At 49.5% G+C, this 20,410-nt stretch overlaps 5 protein-coding genes across 5 annotated transcripts; 1 reads left to right on the plus strand and 4 right to left on the minus strand.

Annotated features, from left to right (window-relative positions):
• Positions 1-157: 157 nt before the first annotated feature.
• On the minus strand, positions 158-4,957 carry RhiXN_11779 (uncharacterized protein; the record flags this gene model as incomplete). The annotated part of the gene is made up of 6 exons (XM_043331594.1): positions 158-1,974; positions 2,029-2,292; positions 2,400-3,139; positions 3,622-4,212; positions 4,266-4,792; positions 4,922-4,957. The coding sequence occupies 6 exons, from the start codon at positions 4,955-4,957 to the stop codon at positions 158-160; spliced, it is 3,975 nt and encodes a 1,324-aa protein (XP_043185104.1).
• Positions 4,958-8,192: 3,235 nt separating this feature from the next.
• RhiXN_11780 (meiotic recombination protein DMC1, related protein) lies at positions 8,193-10,017 on the plus strand (the record flags this gene model as incomplete). Its single annotated transcript, XM_043331595.1, has 15 exons — positions 8,193-8,252; positions 8,311-8,352; positions 8,405-8,437; positions 8,489-8,554; positions 8,612-8,665; positions 8,723-8,849; positions 8,905-8,920; positions 8,979-9,079; positions 9,174-9,283; positions 9,342-9,401; positions 9,452-9,539; positions 9,589-9,620; positions 9,679-9,709; positions 9,757-9,855; positions 9,917-10,017. 15 exons carry the CDS (start codon positions 8,193-8,195, stop codon positions 10,015-10,017), a joined length of 1,020 nt encoding a protein of 339 aa, XP_043185105.1.
• Positions 10,018-11,739: 1,722 nt separating this feature from the next.
• RhiXN_11781 (histidine phosphatase family containing protein) lies at positions 11,740-12,663 on the minus strand (the record flags this gene model as incomplete). The annotated part of the gene is made up of 5 exons (XM_043331596.1): positions 11,740-11,762; positions 11,813-11,936; positions 11,992-12,479; positions 12,532-12,551; positions 12,614-12,663. The coding sequence occupies 5 exons, from the start codon at positions 12,661-12,663 to the stop codon at positions 11,740-11,742; spliced, it is 705 nt and encodes a 234-aa protein (XP_043185106.1).
• Positions 12,664-13,296: 633 nt separating this feature from the next.
• RhiXN_11782 (cytochrome P450 family protein) lies at positions 13,297-16,308 on the minus strand (the record flags this gene model as incomplete). The annotated part of the gene is made up of 17 exons (XM_043331597.1): positions 13,297-13,653; positions 13,727-13,840; positions 13,895-13,902; positions 13,953-13,994; positions 14,152-14,222; positions 14,278-14,375; positions 14,457-14,529; positions 14,576-14,608; positions 14,678-14,744; positions 14,798-14,984; positions 15,044-15,057; positions 15,120-15,246; positions 15,297-15,439; positions 15,500-15,621; positions 15,673-15,861; positions 15,914-16,052; positions 16,107-16,308. The coding sequence occupies 17 exons, from the start codon at positions 16,306-16,308 to the stop codon at positions 13,297-13,299; spliced, it is 1,986 nt and encodes a 661-aa protein (XP_043185107.1).
• Positions 16,309-18,004: 1,696 nt separating this feature from the next.
• On the minus strand, positions 18,005-19,608 carry RhiXN_11783 (cytochrome P450 family protein; the record flags this gene model as incomplete). The annotated part of the gene is made up of 8 exons (XM_043331598.1): positions 18,005-18,427; positions 18,489-18,502; positions 18,564-18,678; positions 18,730-18,872; positions 18,923-19,044; positions 19,102-19,290; positions 19,340-19,493; positions 19,554-19,608. The coding sequence occupies 8 exons, from the start codon at positions 19,606-19,608 to the stop codon at positions 18,005-18,007; spliced, it is 1,215 nt and encodes a 404-aa protein (XP_043185108.1).
• Positions 19,609-20,410: the final 802 nt, after the last annotated feature.

The raw sequence follows: 20,410 nt of genomic DNA on the forward strand, positions 1-20,410 counted from the left end.
AGTGCATAAACACAACAAACAACAGAGAGATAAGCACAGTGAAAAAAAGTTAAATGCGTATATGTATAGGGTATGAGAAATGAAAAAAGATCAAAATCAAACAAACAAAAACCGGAGAGCATAACGGAGTACACAAAAAAAAGGGAATTGAATGAGATCAAGAAAACATGGCCATGTTCTCGCGCATCGTATCGCCCGACTGGCGACTACTCAGATCGAGGAAGCTCTGTGTCTGATGCAGTGTCGGACGCGTCCACTCGGCTCGTTGTTGCTCCTGTTCCTGCTGTTGAGATTCAACAAGATCCTCTTCATCCTCTTCGCTCACTCCTTCCTCAAACTCCAAAAAGCTCATTTCGCGAAGGAGCGGGATCGACCGCTCGCGCCTCACGGTCCGACTCGACTCGTACGATTCGCGAGACGAGCTGTGGCGGAGTCCTACGTTGGGAGGAAGAGTAGGCGTCGGTGCGGAGCGGGAGGATATAAACGAGACAATCGGCTGGGCGTTGGTTCGTCCGTGTACCGTACGCGGCGGGGGTGGGAGACCAGTCCCAGTCCCGGTCCCGGCTCCAGTGCTAACTCCAGGCGACAAACCGTCCAAAGCCCCAACCGAAAACGCCGGCTGTCCACTCGACAAACTCGAGAGCCCAAAGCCCGAAATAGGCGACCTGGGAGGGGGCATAGCAGGACGCGTCGCGCCAGGAGGCTGGATGACCGGCGTGATGCTCTGCACATAGCGGCGTGGAGGTAGGACCGCCTGAGTGCTCGTCGTCATCGTCGGCAACGACACGTTCTGGTTCCTCCTCGGTCTCGGGGGGAAGAGTTTCTTCATCGGCGCGGGCGAGTCGTCCGACTGGTTGGTGAGCACCGACCGGACCGAGGCTGAACCGGACGTATCGGTCCCTGTTCCTGTCCCCGTCGTCGTCGTTGTGGCGGTTGTCGCTGTTGTCGCTGTCGTCGTTGCACTGCGGACAGTCGTCGTCGTATCGCTTCTCCCGCGGACAGGGCCAAGTACGGGGGACTTGATAGGGTCCGGAGTCGAGGATGGCGCAACGGCCTCGAGCGTCTCTTTCAGATGATCGTTCAGCTTGGAAGGCGAGATGATCGGACGGGTCTGGAACTCTTGCTTTGCGACGGGCGACATTGGAGGACTCGCGATCGACACGGGCCCGGATCCTTCCAACGTCGTCCCCGTTCCCGTTCCCGTTCCCATCCCTGCCCCCGTAACTGTCGCCTCCGACGAGGACGACGTGGTCGTCGGACCCGGGTCCTCGCGGCTCGGTTTGCACTGGACGATCATCGCCTTGAGATCATCGTCCATGAGCGCAGAGCTAGTACTCTTCCCATGCGACGTATGCGGCCTAAAGAACCCTCTCGACCTTTTCCCTCCGCCCAAGTTGGCCGGCGTACAGTGGCTAGCGGCACCGGTAGAAGAAGGGAGACCGGGGAAATGCAACGACCGCTGTCGCTTGAGATCGCTCACCGACGCCGAGCTCGTGCTCGACACCCGCGCACGCTCGCACGGCATCCCGTTGAACGAGGCACAGCACCGTGCGACTTTACCGCTCGGCGTGCGCTCGGCACAGCACTTGAACTGGCCGGTATTGTGGCCCTCTTGCAACGAGCGCGTCGCGCAGCATTTCTCGTGGTTCCCCGATCCGCAGCGCCATGCGATCGCAGTCTGGGTCGACTTGACGTGTTGTTGTTGGTGGTGCCGTGTGGGCCTGGGCTTGGGCTTGATACGGAAGGAATCAAGGTCGAGCTCGGAATCGGAGTGCGACTCGGTGCGTGCGTGGCGCGAAAACTCAATGCGGGAGCTGACTGTTCGGGGAGGGACAGCCTCAGGTGCGATCGAGCTGCACGAGCTGGTCCCTGTCGACGCCGAGGGGATGCGTTCTAGTACGTTGACGGGCGACGGAGACGAACCGGTAGGAGTCTCGTCTTGAGTCGAGGGAGTGTACTCTTTACTCGAAGTGTCTAAACCAATGCGTCAACTCGCATTCCTCGTCGTCCTCAAGAAGCGCTACTCACCGAGATCAATACTCGAGTGTCCGCCTACTCCACCCTCTACCGCATCCCCATTCGAACGCCCAACGACCGCATCCTCCTCCTTCCCAACTGGGATATCCTCACCCAACGTAGCCAGCCCTCGCAAATTTGCCAAATCACTCATCGGGATCGTGTGCACGCCCGAGGGATAGACTAGATCATGCCTCGCCCTTCGTCCTGCGTTTCCAGCCATAAACGGGAGGTTCGTGGGCGACGGCGGGGGTCGGCGATTCGACAGGGGTCCAGCTAGCGTGTAAATGCGTGTAAATGCATAAACATCAGCCCGCGTAAATGCGCAGAAACAAACAAGACAATCAATACACAACCCAACCAAAAAAATACGAGCAACATACCATGATGAAACGCCATCCCATCATCGCTCCACACATCCTCATCCTCATTCAACGCATACCCGAAATCGGAAAAGCCGATACTCTGGGCGTCGGCCTCTTGGATGGCCGGGGCGATCGTAAAGTGGTAGTTGTCGAGGTCTTCGGTGTCTTCCGATAGTCGCTCGGCGGGGGACGAGAATGTGAGTCGGGCGGGAGGGGACGAGGGCGGGGAGTGGAGGGAGTTTGGATGAGTGGTAAAGTGAGTTGGTGGAGAACCGTGGGGGAAAAGACTGGCCGGGGGCGAATGCGGGAACAAACTCGAGGGAGGCGAGAATCCCCCTGGGGAAGGAGGAACACCGTATCGGGCAGGAGGGGACGAGGGGGATGTAAACGTTCGGTGGCGGGACGGGGATGTGGGTGGGCGCGAACGGGTGTGGGCGTGAGTATGAGAGTAGGTGTGAGTTTGGGGTCGGGAAGGGGACGAAGCCGTGCGAGGACGGGGAGGAGATGTTGATTCGGGTGACCGTGCTGCTGATGGCTCCAGTAATCGGATTGCCCTTTCGGGTGATAGAGGCGGTTCGAGTAACCTATTTGCCGACTCGGGTGATCTGGGAAGCGATTCGAGCAGCGAACTGGGAGACCTGGGGACAGGCTCGAGTGAGAGTGCAACCGACGCAGGCGAGGTGCTTCCTTGCAGCGCATTGAGTGACTCTTTTCGCCTGGGTGGCTGAACATGGTTCGCGAGTGACGAGGTCGAGGCACTATTTTACATGCCAGGGTAACGAGTGTTGGAATAGGACATGGCAAAGCGTGTCGCGTTGAATGGATCGATTATCAAGCGCGCGCAAGCAACAAAAAGGAAAAAGGATCGCCAGTCAGTAAACAGTGGGAAAATCGGGTGAAATGAGGACGAGCTGAAATTGGAGAATAGAAGACGACGAAAATGGGAGCCTTAATTGATTACAACCGGTGTACAAAAGAATGGAATGACAAGGACAGCGAGCCACCATCTCAACAGTGGTGCAAGCCAAACGTCAGAGTGGAAGGCATGAAGCGACACCTGGAAGCCCGATGGGACAATGGAATCGGGCTAAAGGCAGGCTCGTAATCGGGGAGACATAAATACCAAGGACCCGATGCGAACAGTCTTTGGACCTCGACCGGTGTGCAATGGCCAGTGGAGGCGAAGATCGCTTGGGAGGGGACTTGGATAAAGAGGGACAGAAAGAGAATCAAGACGCACCGTTCCCTGAGTAGACTCTTGGAGGGCCTCTTGGGGGGACCTCTGCGCCTGTCGCTCCCGGTGGACTCGTCCTCGAGTCGCTGGACGATGCCGCTGGCGAGGGCGGTCATGGAGCCCATTTCCGAGGTTGCACTGGACCCGGCACGGCCAGTGTGGTGGGAAGTAGGAGACAAGAGGGGCGGAGGCAAGAGTGTGTTGGTAGGGGGAGATTGTGAGTACGAGGACAGATGGGAAGACGAGGCCGAGTGAAGCAACCTGGGCGTACGGGGTGATCTGGAGCTGGAACCCGAAGCGAGGACGGCATGGGCACTCTGACCGCGTCGAATGGACGGAACATCGTCTGGTCTGTGGACTTCATGTGCGTGTCGGCTGTCTGGCTCAAAGTGCCTGGATCGAATGTCGACGTCTGGACCCGAGTCGTAGATGGCCATGTCGTCTGGGCCCCAGGGGTGCTCGGCAGCAACTGCGTGTGCGTGCATGTCGGCAGGAGACACGCTGGATATAAAGGGGGGAGGTGTGCGCGGAGATTTGCCAACACTCGGGGGATTGAGAGAGCTCGATGCACTGGTAGATCGGCTCCTGTTGGGTGAGCTGGGGCGACTGCTTCGTGGAGACAACAACAGTGTCGAGCTCTTGGGGGAGACGGCGGGTGGAGATGGCGACTAGGGCCAGGATCGGGATGGAGCGAGGGGGAACCGGTGGCTGTCCTCGGGTGTCGCAGCGGTGGGTTCGGAAACGACGAGAGACTGGGTGCGGGCGAGTCTTTGGCAAGGCAGAGTGGTTCTCTCGCAAACGGGTCATCACCGACAGTCAGACCGGCGCCTCCGATGGTAACAGCATGGAAACTGCGTTTGGTGTCGGTGGCACTGGATGGAGTAGTGGGCTCGTTGGGCCAGAGATCGCTCAAGCCAGACCCAGTGGAAACAACGGTCTGTCGGTTCGAGGAACGTGGAGGCATGGGCGGTGTCCCGTTGTTGCGCAGTCGCTCCTTCGACTTGGCCTTGCTGAGCCCCACAAACACACTGGATATGACCCCCTTGCCCCCAGACGTCGTCCTCGTCCGTGGCCCATGGCTCGATCCCCCGATGCTCGCAACGCTCCCATCGCTCGGTCGTCGGGACCACAGTATCCCAGACATCGCCTCTGCAATCCTCAGCCACCGTTCAACGCGCTACAAGCACAACTCACAACTCATCCAAATGAACCGTCCCCCGTCGTAGCAAGCAAGACAGAGCAAGAACCCCCCACTCAACCAAGAAACAAAACCGGAGTCCCTGACCCTTTGCTTCCGCCCGCTTACCACACTATCCAGGCCCCCGACTCTTCCCTTCCCCATATAGACTAAGCTTACCGACAGTCAAATATACCTTGGCGACCGCGTCTTCTAGTCTTGAGCCGGGTATGTCTCTCATATCCTTACCAATCTTTATTCGCATTTCTCTCTCTTTTTTTTTTTTCTCTGTCCCCCCCCGTACTTTTCGATATACGTAAATATGATGTCCCATGTCACCCATGTCGTACCCGGACAGGGCCTGTCCACCGGGTCCGACCTCCCCCTTCAGCCGGTCCCAGCCTATTGCCCCACCTCACCTGGTTCCTAGCCATCCATGTGGTGTGGCACACTCGCGTAGCACAGGGCATACAGCCTACATGCACTCCCAAAAAAAATCACAATCCCTATCAACAGCTATTTCGGCCGACTCCGGTCCACCCTGAAAATACATGCACCATCCCCGTTGATGGTCGTTAACCTCATCACCACCCGTCTTCTAATCACTCCAGCCTAGCCTACCCCGATCCGGTTTCTCCTTGCACACATGAGCAAGGCGTGGTTGGGTCGTAGCACCGTGGTGTATGACAATGTACATCCCGATCGCAACCCAGCCAATATCACTACGGTGGTACACCTATTGCCCCCCCTGGGTCGAATATGAACAAACTCTATCCTCGCCGTCAACCTCCCTTGATCCTGAGCTTATAACCTTGATCCCGCGTTCGACGCAAGGAACATAGATGCACCCACATACGAATCGAAGCTGTAGCGGGCTATCGTTCACCCACCTCGGCGCATGACTCGCAGCCTCCTCCCTCCTTCCCATGTTAAAGGCTAGAAAAGGGTCACGCATCGTTTGAGAAGAACGGGCGCTAGATGTCCGCGAACGAGGAACTAACGTGCAGAAATGACGAGTATAGACTTCTAACTCGTCCCGTTTTGGGACTTGTTCAGAAACTTCCCGTGCTCAAGCCGATCGAGGGTGCATCTAACAAACTGCGCAGGCACATAGCAAGGGGAGAGGAAGAGGGTATCGTAGAATGAGCAGGCACTTGCGGCCAGAAGAATCCTTGTAGGAATTCGCTCGGATCTTGGAAATGCCTAAGAGTCTTAGTATTTCGCCGTTCATAGGTACTGACGATTCCAGGTGTACCTTCAACTTTTTTTTAAAAAAAATATATTAGTACAACTCTGAACATGCAAACTCCAACAGACGAATATCATTTTGAAAAAGGCTATGCACACCCCTACGCTTACTAGAACACGACCAGCGATCTCAGACCTTTACTCACCAGCGATCCTCGAGAACACACACATTCCAACATACGTATTCGTTCCTTTCTGATCGTACACTTTTTTTGATCTCCAAGCTTCCAAGTTCATGCGCGCGGACCTCCACTACATTCCAACTTTACAGTGTGTTTCTTTTTTTATATGGTGCCGTGCGAGGTTGAACTGGGCAATGACGTCTCGTGATACATCCGGGCCCGGGCAGAAACATAATCTCCTTTTTTATTATTTTTGAGGAAAACCATATTCTTGGTGCGCGTATGTGGCTGATTGAGCCCGAGTGGCGAGTCCTTTCTTTCTTAACCCTCCCAAGGGTCACACCATCACACTGCCATCCGCCCGAACATCCACGGCCCACGGACTCGAGAACTTGAACTATCCTTCGATACGGGGGTGGAGGTGGGGGACAGATCAAACATTCCCACTTCTTGATAACATAACACACATATCATATTCTCTGAATAATCATTTCGGAACCATTTTCCGAGCCCATTCGAATGACACCGTGTTTCGCATGCACATCCGCAGTGACTCCCATGCAGAAATGACGTTCACCACGCGCGCGAGAGAAAGCATCGTGATGATATCCGAGATCGCCCAACGTTGATGTGCACGTGGAACCGCTCCGAGAACTGAAACTTACCAAACGGCCTAAATGATCTAGGGGGGGAGGCCCAAACTCCGTGTGTCCGAGGCCGGGGTTTGAAAGGTACGTATACGTACGAGTAGAAGCCCCCCCTGAGTTGATCATCTCGTGATGGGACTTGTTACACTAGGACACCTTGTCTTTATCTCTCTTTTATCTAAATTATAATAAAAAGAAACAATGGTATAACGGAGGATGAGAATCGACCCTATGGACGATCGTGATGCCGGGATGATATATGAGGGCGTGAGTACAGGGCTTGGTCAGTCGGTCTCTGCGGGGATGTTCATTGTGATAAGCTTTGTTGGAGATACGATCCGAACCTACGCGTAAAGGTTTGATTATAGGCCTATCTTCTCCCGACGCGCACGTGACTCGTACAAATAAACCCCGACCGATAGTCATACATGTTTCACAAGTGAGAAGTTGTGTCTGTTTCAGGGTGCGACCTAATAGAGTACTATCTATTTAATATGCGCAATACAATGTAGATACAGGACAGCGTCGATCATCCCTGGCTCTCAACTGAGTCGAGTGCTACATCAAAGATGCGAGTTATGGAGGGTGCGACTAATACATGCTTCTGACTACCAAGAAGTACTTGGACGAAACTAGTTGGGTACGCGGGAAGCATATGCTGTCGTGCTTGTCAGTGGGACGCTCGGATCCGGGTAACAGAACAGTGTGGGCAAGTAGACAAAACTCCGAAGAAATCCCCTCTTGCACCAGCACATTCATCAATTCGGATAGTGCGCCTTGGTGTGGTGTATTCTATGTGATAAGAGGGCCAAGGGATGATAGGTTTAGCCAATGGGGAAGACGTCTCGGTGAGCTCATGCAGCCCTGACTTGAATTCCGATGGTGCGTAATGATCGCGGCATCCAATCTTGCTTTTGAACGAAAGCGGGTTTGAAGGGCAGTTTTGTGGGCGCCAGCAGAGTTATTGAACTTGTGAACAATACTGTCTTCACTGGAAGCGGCATCGGATCAGTTACCCCACTTACATCGCGGGCCTAAGAGAGTCAATTCGAGTGCTTGTTGTTTCCATCGTAGGTTTCAATTCAGAGCAAGTCGTGGGAATTAAATAGGTCAAATTTTATCACCTTGACTAGTGAAAAAACGCAGCATTGCTTCTGCGCGAGTTCGGAGTTTGAATCTGGTTTTATAGACTCAGATTGTTCCGGTTGATTATCATAAAGGTCCAAGGCCACGATCAATATTTAACATCACGTGACCGCGTCGCGGAGCCAAACGATGATTTACATCCGAGTTTTAAATCAATACAGACAGTTTTCTACTTTGTATATCGTTTGCTCTCATCTGCCACCGACAGCCTGACTACTATTCTCCTGACCTCCAGTCATGCCAGTTCCCGCACCCGATGAATCTCGCCCAGGTACTCCTGGAGACGATATCGATTTTGTTAGTCTTGGCGCGCTTGTCAGCCTCATCCTTTATGCACGCTAACCATAAATCGCAGGACGAGCCTCAGTGGGACATGATTGACGAGCTTCAATCACATGTATGTCAATGCCACCGCATCTTATTGATTTCGCTTACCTGTTTTGGGATAGGGAATCAATGCACAAGACATCACCAAGCTCAAGGTTCTTCTCATCCAGTGGCCAAGGCGTGCGCGCTAACTCATTGAGGTACAGAAAGAAGGCATATGCACGGTCTCAGCGGTGCGCATGACCTCACGCAGGAACATGCTCAAGATCAAAGTATGGCGCACATGATCAGGCGCATACATTCGTAACGCTGATGCGGGTCATGAACAGGGAATGTCGGAAGCCAAGGTGGAAAAGATCAAGGAAGCAGCGCAGAAGATGCTAGTAAGCAATAGAATACGATAGCAATGACTGGCTTGGAGATCTAACTGTGTGCGACAGGGATCGTCGTTCCAGACCGGAATGCAGGTCTCGGACAAGCGGAAGCGCGTGCTACAGATTAGCTCTGGAAGCAAGTCGGTCGATGGAATGCTCGGAGGCGGGTTCATGAGTCAGAGTATATCAGAAGGTACGCTTCGGTTTTCTTGCCGATACATGCCATACAAACTCATGGAACTCGGTAGTCTATGGGGAGTTCCGGTTCGTGAGCGGATTCCACGTCCATATGATCACGTTGTGACATTATCCGCTTGGACAGCACGGGGAAAACCCAACTCGCACACACGCTTTCTGTTATGGCCCAACTGCCACCGGAGATGGGCGGCGCCTCGGGCAAGGTAACATACATAGATACCGAAGGTAGGTTCGACACGATGGTATTCTTTTACGCTTTCTGAACTTGTACCGCTCTCATGGGATCTGAACCTATATAAGCTGACATGTCTTCGCACAGGCACATTCCGGCCCGACCGCATCCGGGCGATTGCCGACCGGTTTGGAGTCGATCCTGAGCAGACACTGGAGAACATTACGTACGCTCGTGCATACAATAGTGAACATCAGGTAAGAATTTGTGGCTGCAGGGTACCGCAATAGCTTGGAATAACGCATGCATCGGCAGATGGAGCTAATACAAGAAGCGGGGATGCGGTTCGCAGAAGAGAAGAACTTTAGGCTGCTGGTAGTTTAGCGGTTTCGATTGAATTGTCATCAACTGATGACGAGTGGCAGATTGTGGACAGCATCATGGCACTGTTTAGGACTGACTACTCCGGGCGCGGAGAATTGAGCGAGCGACAGCAAAAGGCGAGTGGATTTTGTTAGTGTGGAGAACATGCTTGACAGTTACTGCTGAACAGCTGGCTCAGATGCTTGCCAAGCTATCGAAGCTGTCGGAGGAGTTCAATGTATGGATGTTCTTCGTTCCCTATCTCCGACCCCAGTTGACTTTATGTTAGATCGTTGTGCTCCTTACGAACCAAGTACAAGGTATGCTAGTCATGGCTGTATGATCGCTACCGACTTTGTTTTTCTAGCTGATCCCGGTGCGACGATGGCATTTGCTCCAACTGTCAAGCCGATTGGAGGCCATATACTGTCTCATGCATCCGCCACACGCATCATGTTGCGTAAAGGTACGTGATCATCAAACAATATCGTTACTCGTTCTCTAATTATAGTCCATGAATCAAATAGGTCGTGGCGAAGAACGCGTGGCAAAACTAGTAGACAGTCCAGATCGGCCGGAAAGTGAGGGTAGCTATAAACTGGATGAAGGTGGTTGGGCAGACGTTTGAGCAAAAGGACCATATTTTGTGATGTAATCTTATTCTGAGCGATGTGCATTCGAGTTTCACTATTGTTCATATTTGTTCGTTGGCTCCAGTGAGCCACAGGCTTTCAAAATGAAGTTTATATGAAGTTGCTGTGCTTATATTCATGCACCTAACTATGATTTTACATCACCGCAAGAGCCGCTGAAATAGTGCCATTGCAGCCGTCAGTTTATGCATAACAGTTGAGTGCCTTTACGTATTCTTGAGTATACAATAGTTACAATTGGTCAATCACTGCTATTTATATTACCACTCCGCGCATGGTTGAAGCGGGCCCTATATGATGTACCAAGGTTGCTCAGTTTCATCAATATCTTTCTTCTTATTGGGGTGCTTAAAACGAAATAAATGCGATCTTCCGAGACTTTTGAGCGCGGTAGATATACAGGCAACTTAATCAAAGTCCGAGTTTATTTGAAAGGTTTTGTCCGTTACTATAGCTGGGTAGTAATTTCCCCACAGTGCCGAAATCAAACTGAGGGCGCATGGCCCGAGTTATGAATCACTTGATAGCCCTGTGCTGTGTCGTAGAGGTACAGATTCTGCGTTTTTGGTTGCAGGTGGTTGGCGAAATCGGCATGTCATGTCGATTTTCTGTACTCTTGGGATTTACCGTGACCTTTGCTTGGCTGATAAGTGTTTCCCCTTACTTGTACGAGTCCCTGCAATACTACAAGAGCCCAGAAAGTATTTAGCGTTTGCTTTGATGTGCGATTACTGACGAAAGCTTCCTGAGTTTGTTGTATGCATACGCGATGACATAGTCGCCAGTAGCCAATTGAAGCGCACGCCTGTCCTTGAAATCGTCGTGCTTTATCGCTAGCATAATTTGATAACCTAACGTTGTTTAATACGAGATTGAGATGGGGCTGGAGCCAAAGCTTAAGAGGGGTTTCTTCATCCATGTGCATCGACTCTTTCGAAGCGCCTTTTATTTTTAGGAGGGTGATGATTCTGTGGTGATGGTCTAAGTGCGTGAAACCTTGGTAATTGCTGGATACCGCACCAAAGAAATTCCTAAATGATTTGATAGGCTTCATACGCCGCGTAGTATACGTTATAGGGATGAAACTGATGTTACAACTAGCGCCACACATACCATTGTAGCCGCTAGGTATAACTATCACAGCCCCCTATTCACATGCATGTCTTGTACAGTCTTTTACTCAAGTCGGATTGCGCTATCAAAGGTAGACTAGTCTGATTCCAATAGCTAAGGCATTACTTTTGTTCTATTTTGCGCGTCTACCAACCGAAGAAGATGCATCTTTGCTAGGACGGAAATACCTGTCTTTGGACTTGGTGCCATTTCGCGCTACAAACCAACCTATGAACCTGTTCGATTGACTCTACTAAAATGTATCCCTACTGGCTGTACCTTGTGCTGATTAAAACCGCGCATTTGCCGATTGGGGGGGGGGGGACATACACACCTACTTCCTGTAAAATAGCGCGAGTAGAGCTCATGTAGGCACTTTATCTGCGTGCACCAGTTTGGTCTAAATGAGGCATGAGAGCCTGGCTCCCGTAGAGTCCCTTGTAAAGTCAAGTTCATAATCAAAATGGCTCAATTCTGTACATGATGTACCAGGCCTTGATATAAAAATATTGCACTTGAATTACTATTGGCAGCCCGTGTGTTGCGATGAAATCGTTCGTTTGAGGAACAGCTGCCAAATCTGATCAAGCAACGACCTCAATTTCAACTGATCCGTGATTCAGCTCAAGTTCGATTGACCAGGCTAGATCTACGTACCATGTGAATCAATGGGTTTGTCAATCGCATGTATGAGGGATGGCTCCTGAATGGGAATCATGGTCGCGTTTTCGTCATCATCGTTCTGAAAAGTATACACTCGACATTCGACGTTTCCCCATCTCTGTCAAAGCAAATTCAATCCCAAGTCACAGGCCTACCGGGCTGTCGAAACTCACCGATAATGAGACCGTTACCCCCGAATTGGGGCCCCTCATCCGGCCATCAATCTCTCGAAAGATTCCGCCGTGCCCGATGAGAAGAATGTTAGTCTCCGGCCGATCCCTCACAAACCTCCGGACCCATTTGGCGCGATCAGCCAGAGCTTCCGGAGTCGGTGCGTAGAATCCCTCGTTCTTGTTCCAATCATCCGTCAATACGCTCCAGTCAAAACCTCGATCCTTGAATTCTTCTATTTGCTCGAGAACATCGCGATCTGAGCCTGTATCGCAGGGAAAGTCGTGAGTCTCTTGTAATTGCGGCATCAATATGACGCCTCGAGGAGATAGCCGTTCAAAGGTCTTAGGTACGGCCAGGAGCGTGGTGGAAAGAGTTCTTCTAAAGGGAGAGGCGATAATCAACTCTGGGATGTTCTGAAAATCAGGGTTGGCTTGAGCAAACTCGACACATTGTTGTCGTCCATACGGTGTTAATACGGCATCGTGGACTACGGGAGATAGCATTAGTAGTGACTCATCAAATGAATGGTATGCCCTTACTCGAGTAATCATTCGCTACGCTACGAGGATGTAGAGGGTTAAATCACGCATTCTCTTCTATAAGGCACTGATATAAACTGACTTATGCTCAGCTTGGCCATGACGAAGGAGGTAAACACGCTTAGAGGACATTCTAACAAGATGGAGTGACTAATTAAGTTGGCTGTAATCGATGTGCAGATGGATGAGTCCGGGACAGTATAAATCAGAGATACTTTAAGATGCCCGGTGTTATCGTCTTGTGTAGACCGGGGGAGACAAGAGAGGTGGTGGGGCAGTGGACGTCATTTAGTCGTGTGCGGGACGATGCCCTAGTCAGCGCTTAGTTCGATCATTGGCAAATGAGCCCAGACCTCATACAAATATCGCAACTTGTCGACTGAGTCGAGCCATTGACCCGTCTCGTATATTAGAGTCCCCATAGTGGGGATGCGAGAGAACATTTTGTGATACATATAGCGCAGTAAACACACAGTTATTGTCCCAAGATATCTATTGGCCGTACGGCGCCAAAGATGATGTTTTGAACATGAATTGGAAGCTGTATTGTTTCGTATCAGCGTCCCAGTGCGACCAATTCCAGTCCGGATTTTCCTCTATATCTTCAATTTCACGTGCTGGGATCCGGAATGCGATACTCTCATAGGGTTCTGCAGCCACCTGTTGGTCCGTTAGGCAAAGTTCCGAACATCAGCCCAAGTGTTTTACTCACGATAAGATATTGGTAAGCCCTATTTGGCTGCTCCTTTTTCTGCTCCCATGCACTCATAAACCTGCGGCGAGGAATACACCTTCTTTGATCTGGGGTAGGTGTACTTGGACCATCATGCCTTCCTTGGCACCCCCACCACCTGCCGCAGCAGCCATGAGAGGATCGCGCACCTTGGTTACGCGATATCCTGGTCTTCCGATTTTGATAAACATTTTACGGGGAACTGATGCTGCTGGGGCGGGTGCGGTAATGAGCTGGGTTTCCTTTGCATCTCGAGCAGCGCGTCGAGCCAAATTAGTTTGATGCTTTTTGCCTTGGGTATGAGCCAGGTAAGATCCTTCATTTGTGTGAAGTGTCAGGCAAAGACGACATTCCAGCGATCCAAGGTGGTTGCGAAGAATATATGGATCCTATTCGCGCAACACATTAAATAGGTTATCGGTGGGCGTTGCATGAGATATGCATTCGTAAGTCCGTACATACCTTGGCGAGATCAATCGTCTCCAACGCAAGCTTTCTCAGTCGTTCACGTCGGTCGACATTCGCCTCGGACGCTCCCGCCACACCACCGCCTCCAAATTTGCTACCCACTCGGTTCTGCGGATTTTATTTAATCAAAAGAGAGCTACACCTTTACTGCTTATAATTTACCTGATAATCTACTGGAATTAGTAGTGACAAGCATAGGACACGACTACGTGCTACTCACCCATGGTTGTTTGCCAAAGGTCACCAGTGACACGTGATCGATCTGATGTGTCAGCAACTCAGATGGCAATGAAGTAGCTAACGAAACACTCGTGATGCTAGCAAACGCGTGGAAAACCATCTCGTATTGACAGCTACATTATTTCACTGATACATCAAATCTTTGATAACTCGCTCAGAATAAATAGGTATCTTTTCACTCTGCCCAATCCCGAATAATTTGCTCGTGTCTTTCGGATCGAGGAGTAATCCTGCATTTGAACGGATATAACTGTCTGTTTGAGAGTCAATATTTAGCTCACGCCTTGGCATATCACACTACTAACCGAACCGCCTCATTTAATCTCATCTCTGGCTTCAATGGATCGGCTTTCCGTTGTGTCTTCCTCAGGGCCAATGTTGAACATGGCAAGCAAGCCCGCTGCTATAATAAACAATGATGCTCAGCGTGATGCGATCCTGGACAGCTCCTGCGTCCATATCCAAAGGTGGGAGCATCAGGAACCGAAAGATCCAGGAAGCGATCAGGATTAAAACGGTCGGGATCGATGTATACATCTGGATTGTTACTTATGGCCCTAAATGCAAAAGAAGAAGAAATAAATTGGGTTTGTTAATACTAACGGCAAAATACGACTGTACCACGAATTTCCAATGCTATAGATATTGGAACAATCATGTTTGTCATCAAATATACCACGCATATTATACATAACATTCACTCACACAATTGCGCCCTTCGGAATATGATAGCCCTTGTAAGTATCGTCTTGAATACAAGCGTGAGGAAGAGCTGGCAAGTGGAATCAATACGCAATGAATCTCTTGTGTATGATTACTACATACCCAGAGGCAGTACCATTCTCCAGCGAAACACTTCTTTGACAATGCGCCGTATATACGGTAAAGAATCCCGATCTGCCATCTCGGGTAGCCGCGTACCAATAACCGCATCTAACTCGGCTTGCGCTTTGGCCTGGACGTCTGGGTGCATGGCCATGGCCATTACAAAAACCCGAGTACTCGCAACTGACTTGAAAACAGCCGCGGTCGTTAATTCACCTCGGAAAAGCTGCTTTAGATTAGATTTACCGTATCGGTTCCCGCTTCAAGTAAAGGAAATGTGCACATTAATCGGAGTAAAAAGCTTAAACTCTATATTTGTTACCTGAGAAGATTGTACCTGCTGCCCATCGAACACGATCTTCCACTTCGGCAAGGTTTGAGGGGGCCTCTTGATACACATATCTCGTAAGCCAAAACGAAAGCATGGATGGAGTTGCAGTTCCAGCGGCCTCTTAAATGTGAGTAGCTACTCCAACAGAAGGTATCGAATATAGCACACCATTTGATTCTTCGTCCATTCGTAAGGGATACCCAACATCAGATCTTTTTGATAGCGCCAAGCGTTGGCTTTCGCCTTCCACGACGCTCCCGGGAACCATTCTGGAAGATACTGGAGCCAAGGTACAGTATTGACGAAATAATCTAGAAAAAGGATTGAGATGGAACTTCTGAATTCGGAATCAAGCTAAATGTCATACTCACTCGAAACTATAACTGCCTGACTGAAACCTTCCACTGCATCTTCTACTACTTTGACCAAACTATCATCAGGCGATGTGACTTCATACCCATAAACTGCCATGAGCAGCGTTGAGCCGGCCATACTATATATATTAATCACCGGGATAATCATAGGCTGCCAAGTAAGAACCTACCGTCTAATTTCCGCTGAAAACCCTTCAGGATTATTAAGGATCCGGTGAAGTGTGAGGCGTGATTGCCGTTCCACTAGTGGCCACCTCTCCTCACTAGCAATCTTGTGTAGTACTTCGTGTGTCATCTTTCGTTGGCTACGCCATCGTTCTCCATAACGAACCATCCCAGTGTTGTTTCCCCAGCCTACCCTATTATAGATGTTAGGTTTACGACGAGATACTTAAAGTGCATAGGTCTCACAGGTTATCGCTCGATACCATGGGTATATGCGGGCGGTCGGAGTATATTGATGAGCGCCTTACAAGCAGTTCATCCACGGCAGCTTGAGAGTTGAGTACGATAATCGTTTGTCCTGGAATGATAATCGAAATTATATCACCTGATTGACGAATGTAAATTAATATGAAACTTATTACAGATGGATCCTACCTACTTTCGAGCTCCAACCCCCAGTCCCTGTATACCCGTGGCTCGTCTATAACACTTATCATGGCTCGTAAGTTACCTATAATTGGATCGACTTTGGGAGATGGAGGCAATGGCCCATAGCGTTTCTCTCGCTTTGCACTGGCACGAAGCCAAAGCAGAGTTGAACATAGCCCCCCAAGTAAGAGATATATGTAGGTTTGGCTCATGGTAGTATAAGTAAGGCGAAAATGGTCATGCTTCGCGGGAGTGTTGAGGCACATATGAGGGCTAACTGCTTTGCATTTCACTAAACCGTGGAATCGGCCTATGACCGAACCCGAGGTTCGATCTCCGTTTGTGGTAGACGAGCCTATGGAACTGGCCTGCGGGTTCGGCTACTGCAGGCCGAGATTAGGTTGGGTATGGTGCTGGGTAGCGGCAGTGACCAGAAATGGTTAATGGATATAGATAAGTCGTCCGAACCTTCTTTCCGCATCATCGTATCCTAAACCCCTACTGATGATACCTTAGTTGTTAGCTTTTGGTCTGCAGCTCTCTCGTCAAGGGGTTGACTGGGAGAGCTCAGATAAAAGGAGGCTTAGTTTACTCCTTTTCCCGCGCACTTTCCATTTAGGCCCGCTGCGTGAGTTGACGTCTGCACATGAGACTACAAGCCAAAACAAGAATCGAGTACTACCATACCAGTCTGCTGATTCCGACACGCAGTCTAAACAACGCGTTGAGATATATGATAGCCATTCTTCCCAAGTCAGGAAGGAGTTCCTGTATAATGCCAGGGCCCAACACCAGGTCGCTTGACTAGGCTCGAATTATTACTACCGTATAGAAGCCTCTCGTGAGATCAATCCTTATCTTAAGCTTGACAAGGTATCGTAAACATGGTCAGAGGAATTGGTCACCCCTAATAGGCAGTTTGAGCACAAGTAATATTTTGAAATTGTGCTTATATTAATCTCCTTGTATCATAATCATATTTGTAGTAGCGAGCTTAAATATTTGGAATACAATCGAAGGGGAAGATACGAATGCATATCTGTATTTTGAACCTTTGAGCTCTGAAGCTCAGCAAGGTACAGCAACATGACTATAAAATTGTTTCAAATTCTTGCTTGCACTGAGGTACTCAATGTACTCAATAAACCCTTCATTTATAAGATTCTCAATTCCGTTCGACATTTTTGAGCACAAATCAAATGTCACACATGCTTAATTCACCGGAGGAGTCTGGGAGCCTTACCGATCCATCAACTCACGGATGGTCTTCTCGTGATCTGTGGATCGGGGCGCGATCCTACATTCATATGGAAGGGGTTGTCTACGTGCACGGCTGAGGATACTCTTTAGCAGCCAAGAGGGAAAATACTTACGTGACTACCAAATTTGGTCCCATCTCTCCGGTTAATGGGATTGGATTCCCATTTGAATCCAGTGAAGGCCCAATAGTAAACAAACTGAGTAGCGTCGAAGCGAATATGAATACTGTGGCCTCGGCGAGATGAAGACCAGGGCAACTCCTGGATTTTGAATGAATGATGGGATTAGATAAGCATATTCAAGAAATGCCGACTGTACCTTCGTCCAAAACCAAATGTCGGAGGCGTGGGCACGGATAGGTCGAGGAAACGGTCAGGATCAAATTCTTCTGGGCTTGGATAGATGCGTTCATCGTTATTCATTGCCCTTGAGATCGTTATTGATGACTATGTTCAATTGAATTGCGACTATGAGCTCCCACCAAATATTAGAGATACTAAACAAGCGGATTCTTAGACCGGTTTGCCACAGCTCGGAAAATAGTGCACATACACAAGCGTCCCAGAAGGTATAAAATACCCTTTGTATGTATCGTCCTGAGTAGAAACATGGGGGACACCTTGGATTGTGGAATTAGTTCATAGGGAGTTATTCGAGTACTCTACGGGCCCCTCCAAAACTCTGGAGCGCTCTGAAGTACTCCAGTTTTGGGAACCTCCTCGTTAGGATCCGGCGGATTCGGATTGCTCGGCGAGCAGTTGGGAGCATTCCATGAGCACTTCCAAGCGTCACACCGAACACCCTGGAGTGTTCGCCGACGATAGCGAGTCCCGGAGCGCTCCCAAGATTTTCGAGGCCTCGTAGAGTGGAGTGAAATTTACCTAAGGGCACAGTATGCCTCCAACGAAATACCTCCTTGATGATACACCCCATATAAGGCATAGATTCATAGTCACTTATTTCTGGTAAACGAGCGCCTTGAAGGACTGAGTCGATTTCTGCCTGAGCCTTTGCTTGTATCTTGGGGTGCATCGCCATCGCCATGACAAAGACTAAGATAGTTGCCGCAGACTATGGATCAGTTCTCAGCTACTCGGAAATGGAGCTTATCTAGATGAGATGTATCACATACAGTGTCGGTACCGGCTTGCATGGCGAGTGATTAATAATAATACTTAACTAAAACTGCAAGATGAGACGTGCTTACCTGCAAAAAGGGTTCCCGTTGCCCAACGAATGGAATCCATATCTTCGTCAGTCTCTTCGCCGGTACATTTTGACAGTAGTTTTGTCAGCATTGAAGGAGGTGCGTTGCCGTTGGACTGAAAAGTGTTTTAAGTGTTTGGCCCAAGGGCCCTATTATTATATCTTACCATCTGGGTTCTCGTCCATTCAAAAGGTATATTAAGCATGCCCTCTGTCTGACTACGCCATACGTTGGTTTTTCGTTTCCATTCCATACCAGGGAACCAATCTGGGATATGCTGTAGCCATGGGATAACGTTGACATAATAATCTAAGTACGGGAAAATGAGTAATATGCTCGCTCATCAGCTCTGAGCTTACTTGAGATCATTGCAGCTTGCGAAAACCCAGCAACGGCCGCCTCAACGACTTCAACAAGTTCGTCATTAGAAGACCTGACCTCGTACCCATAAACAACCGACAGTAGAGTTGATCCAACCATGCTTGGGGTATGCATTTCAATCATATAGATGGGCCACTCTGTAAATATTGAAACATACCGTCTAACTTCCTTTGAGAAATTACTGGGTTCGTCTAATAGCCTTACGAGGGATGATCGTGCTTGTCGGGTAATGGTCGGCCACAATTTTTCACTGGCCTTCTTGTGCAAAGTTTCATGCGTCATCCGGCGCTGAGCCCTCCAGCGATCACCATATCTTATCATCCCTGTGTTATTTCCCCAGCCAAGTCTTGATGTAAGTACGTTTGGTGAGCCGATCATCCGAGCTATGTGCATACATGTACACCCACAATTTCTCGCTTGTAATCATAGGTGTTTGTGCTCTATCGGAAAAAATTGAAGATCTTTTGTTAAGGAGTTCATTAGCGTCCTCCACCGAGTTGAGAATTACGAGTGTCTTTCCAGGTGGGAGTGTGATCGAGATGATGTCACCTGGGTTTTACAGTATGATTCAGATTATACGAGTCCCAGCTGCGCGTATCCTACACTTACTTCTAAGCTCTTTGCTCCACTTCATGTATGCCTTTGGCTCGTCAGTGACCCCCATTAGAGATCTCATATGACCAATCAACATGTCAGGTTTGGGTGACGGGGGAAGATGTCTCTCAGTCCTGCTTTTCCTTAGAGGGTACCAGGAAGCAGCACATTATCATTAGGAAAAGGCATGTGTAGATGCAAACGTCGGAATGATCCATGTTGATTTAATTCAATATTGGGACTCGTGTGAAAATATTCGATGAGTGTTGAGGAGCACCCCGCAGTCTATATATGTTTCAAGGCCACTCAAAAAGCGGAACACGGGACCGCGGAAACGGGTATACACCGAGAACCTCGCTTCTTTCATCTTCCTTGGAATAAACCGCGATCCTTATGTAATTGCACTCTTAGGAATAAGGGAAGTTACCATGATTATATGAATGAGTGTAACGCCTTTCTAGGTGGGTTATCTCAGAAATATAAGTATTGATTTGGTTTAGTGGATAGTTGGGCGCTATGGGCCGAAGTGTCGTGTATTTGATACTTATTCCGCATGCACCATAAGGAGCCGGAGATCATTGATATCTCCGGAGGCTTCCCTCTCATTCATGCGCTCGAATTTTCTCCCTTCACTAGTAGATCACTTCGTGATTCGGAATTTAGCTCCAACGAGAATCGCTCCATTGAAGAGAAGTTATACCGGTACATAGTCAAATCATAACGTGAACGGGACACATAGGCCCTTGCTAGACTTGAATTGTTTGGTGTGGGACAGCTTCGGTGTTGTAACAAATCCGTGATCGAGCTTCTGAGCGAGGTCTTAATTTAGCTTACCTGGAAAATGGATCGGGTGTCGATTGCTTGATAGAATT

The sequence above is a fragment of the Rhizoctonia solani genome, chromosome 12 (genome assembly GCF_016906535.1).
Source record: "Rhizoctonia solani chromosome 12, complete sequence".
Classification (NCBI taxonomy): Eukaryota; Fungi; Basidiomycota; class Agaricomycetes; order Cantharellales; family Ceratobasidiaceae; genus Rhizoctonia; species Rhizoctonia solani.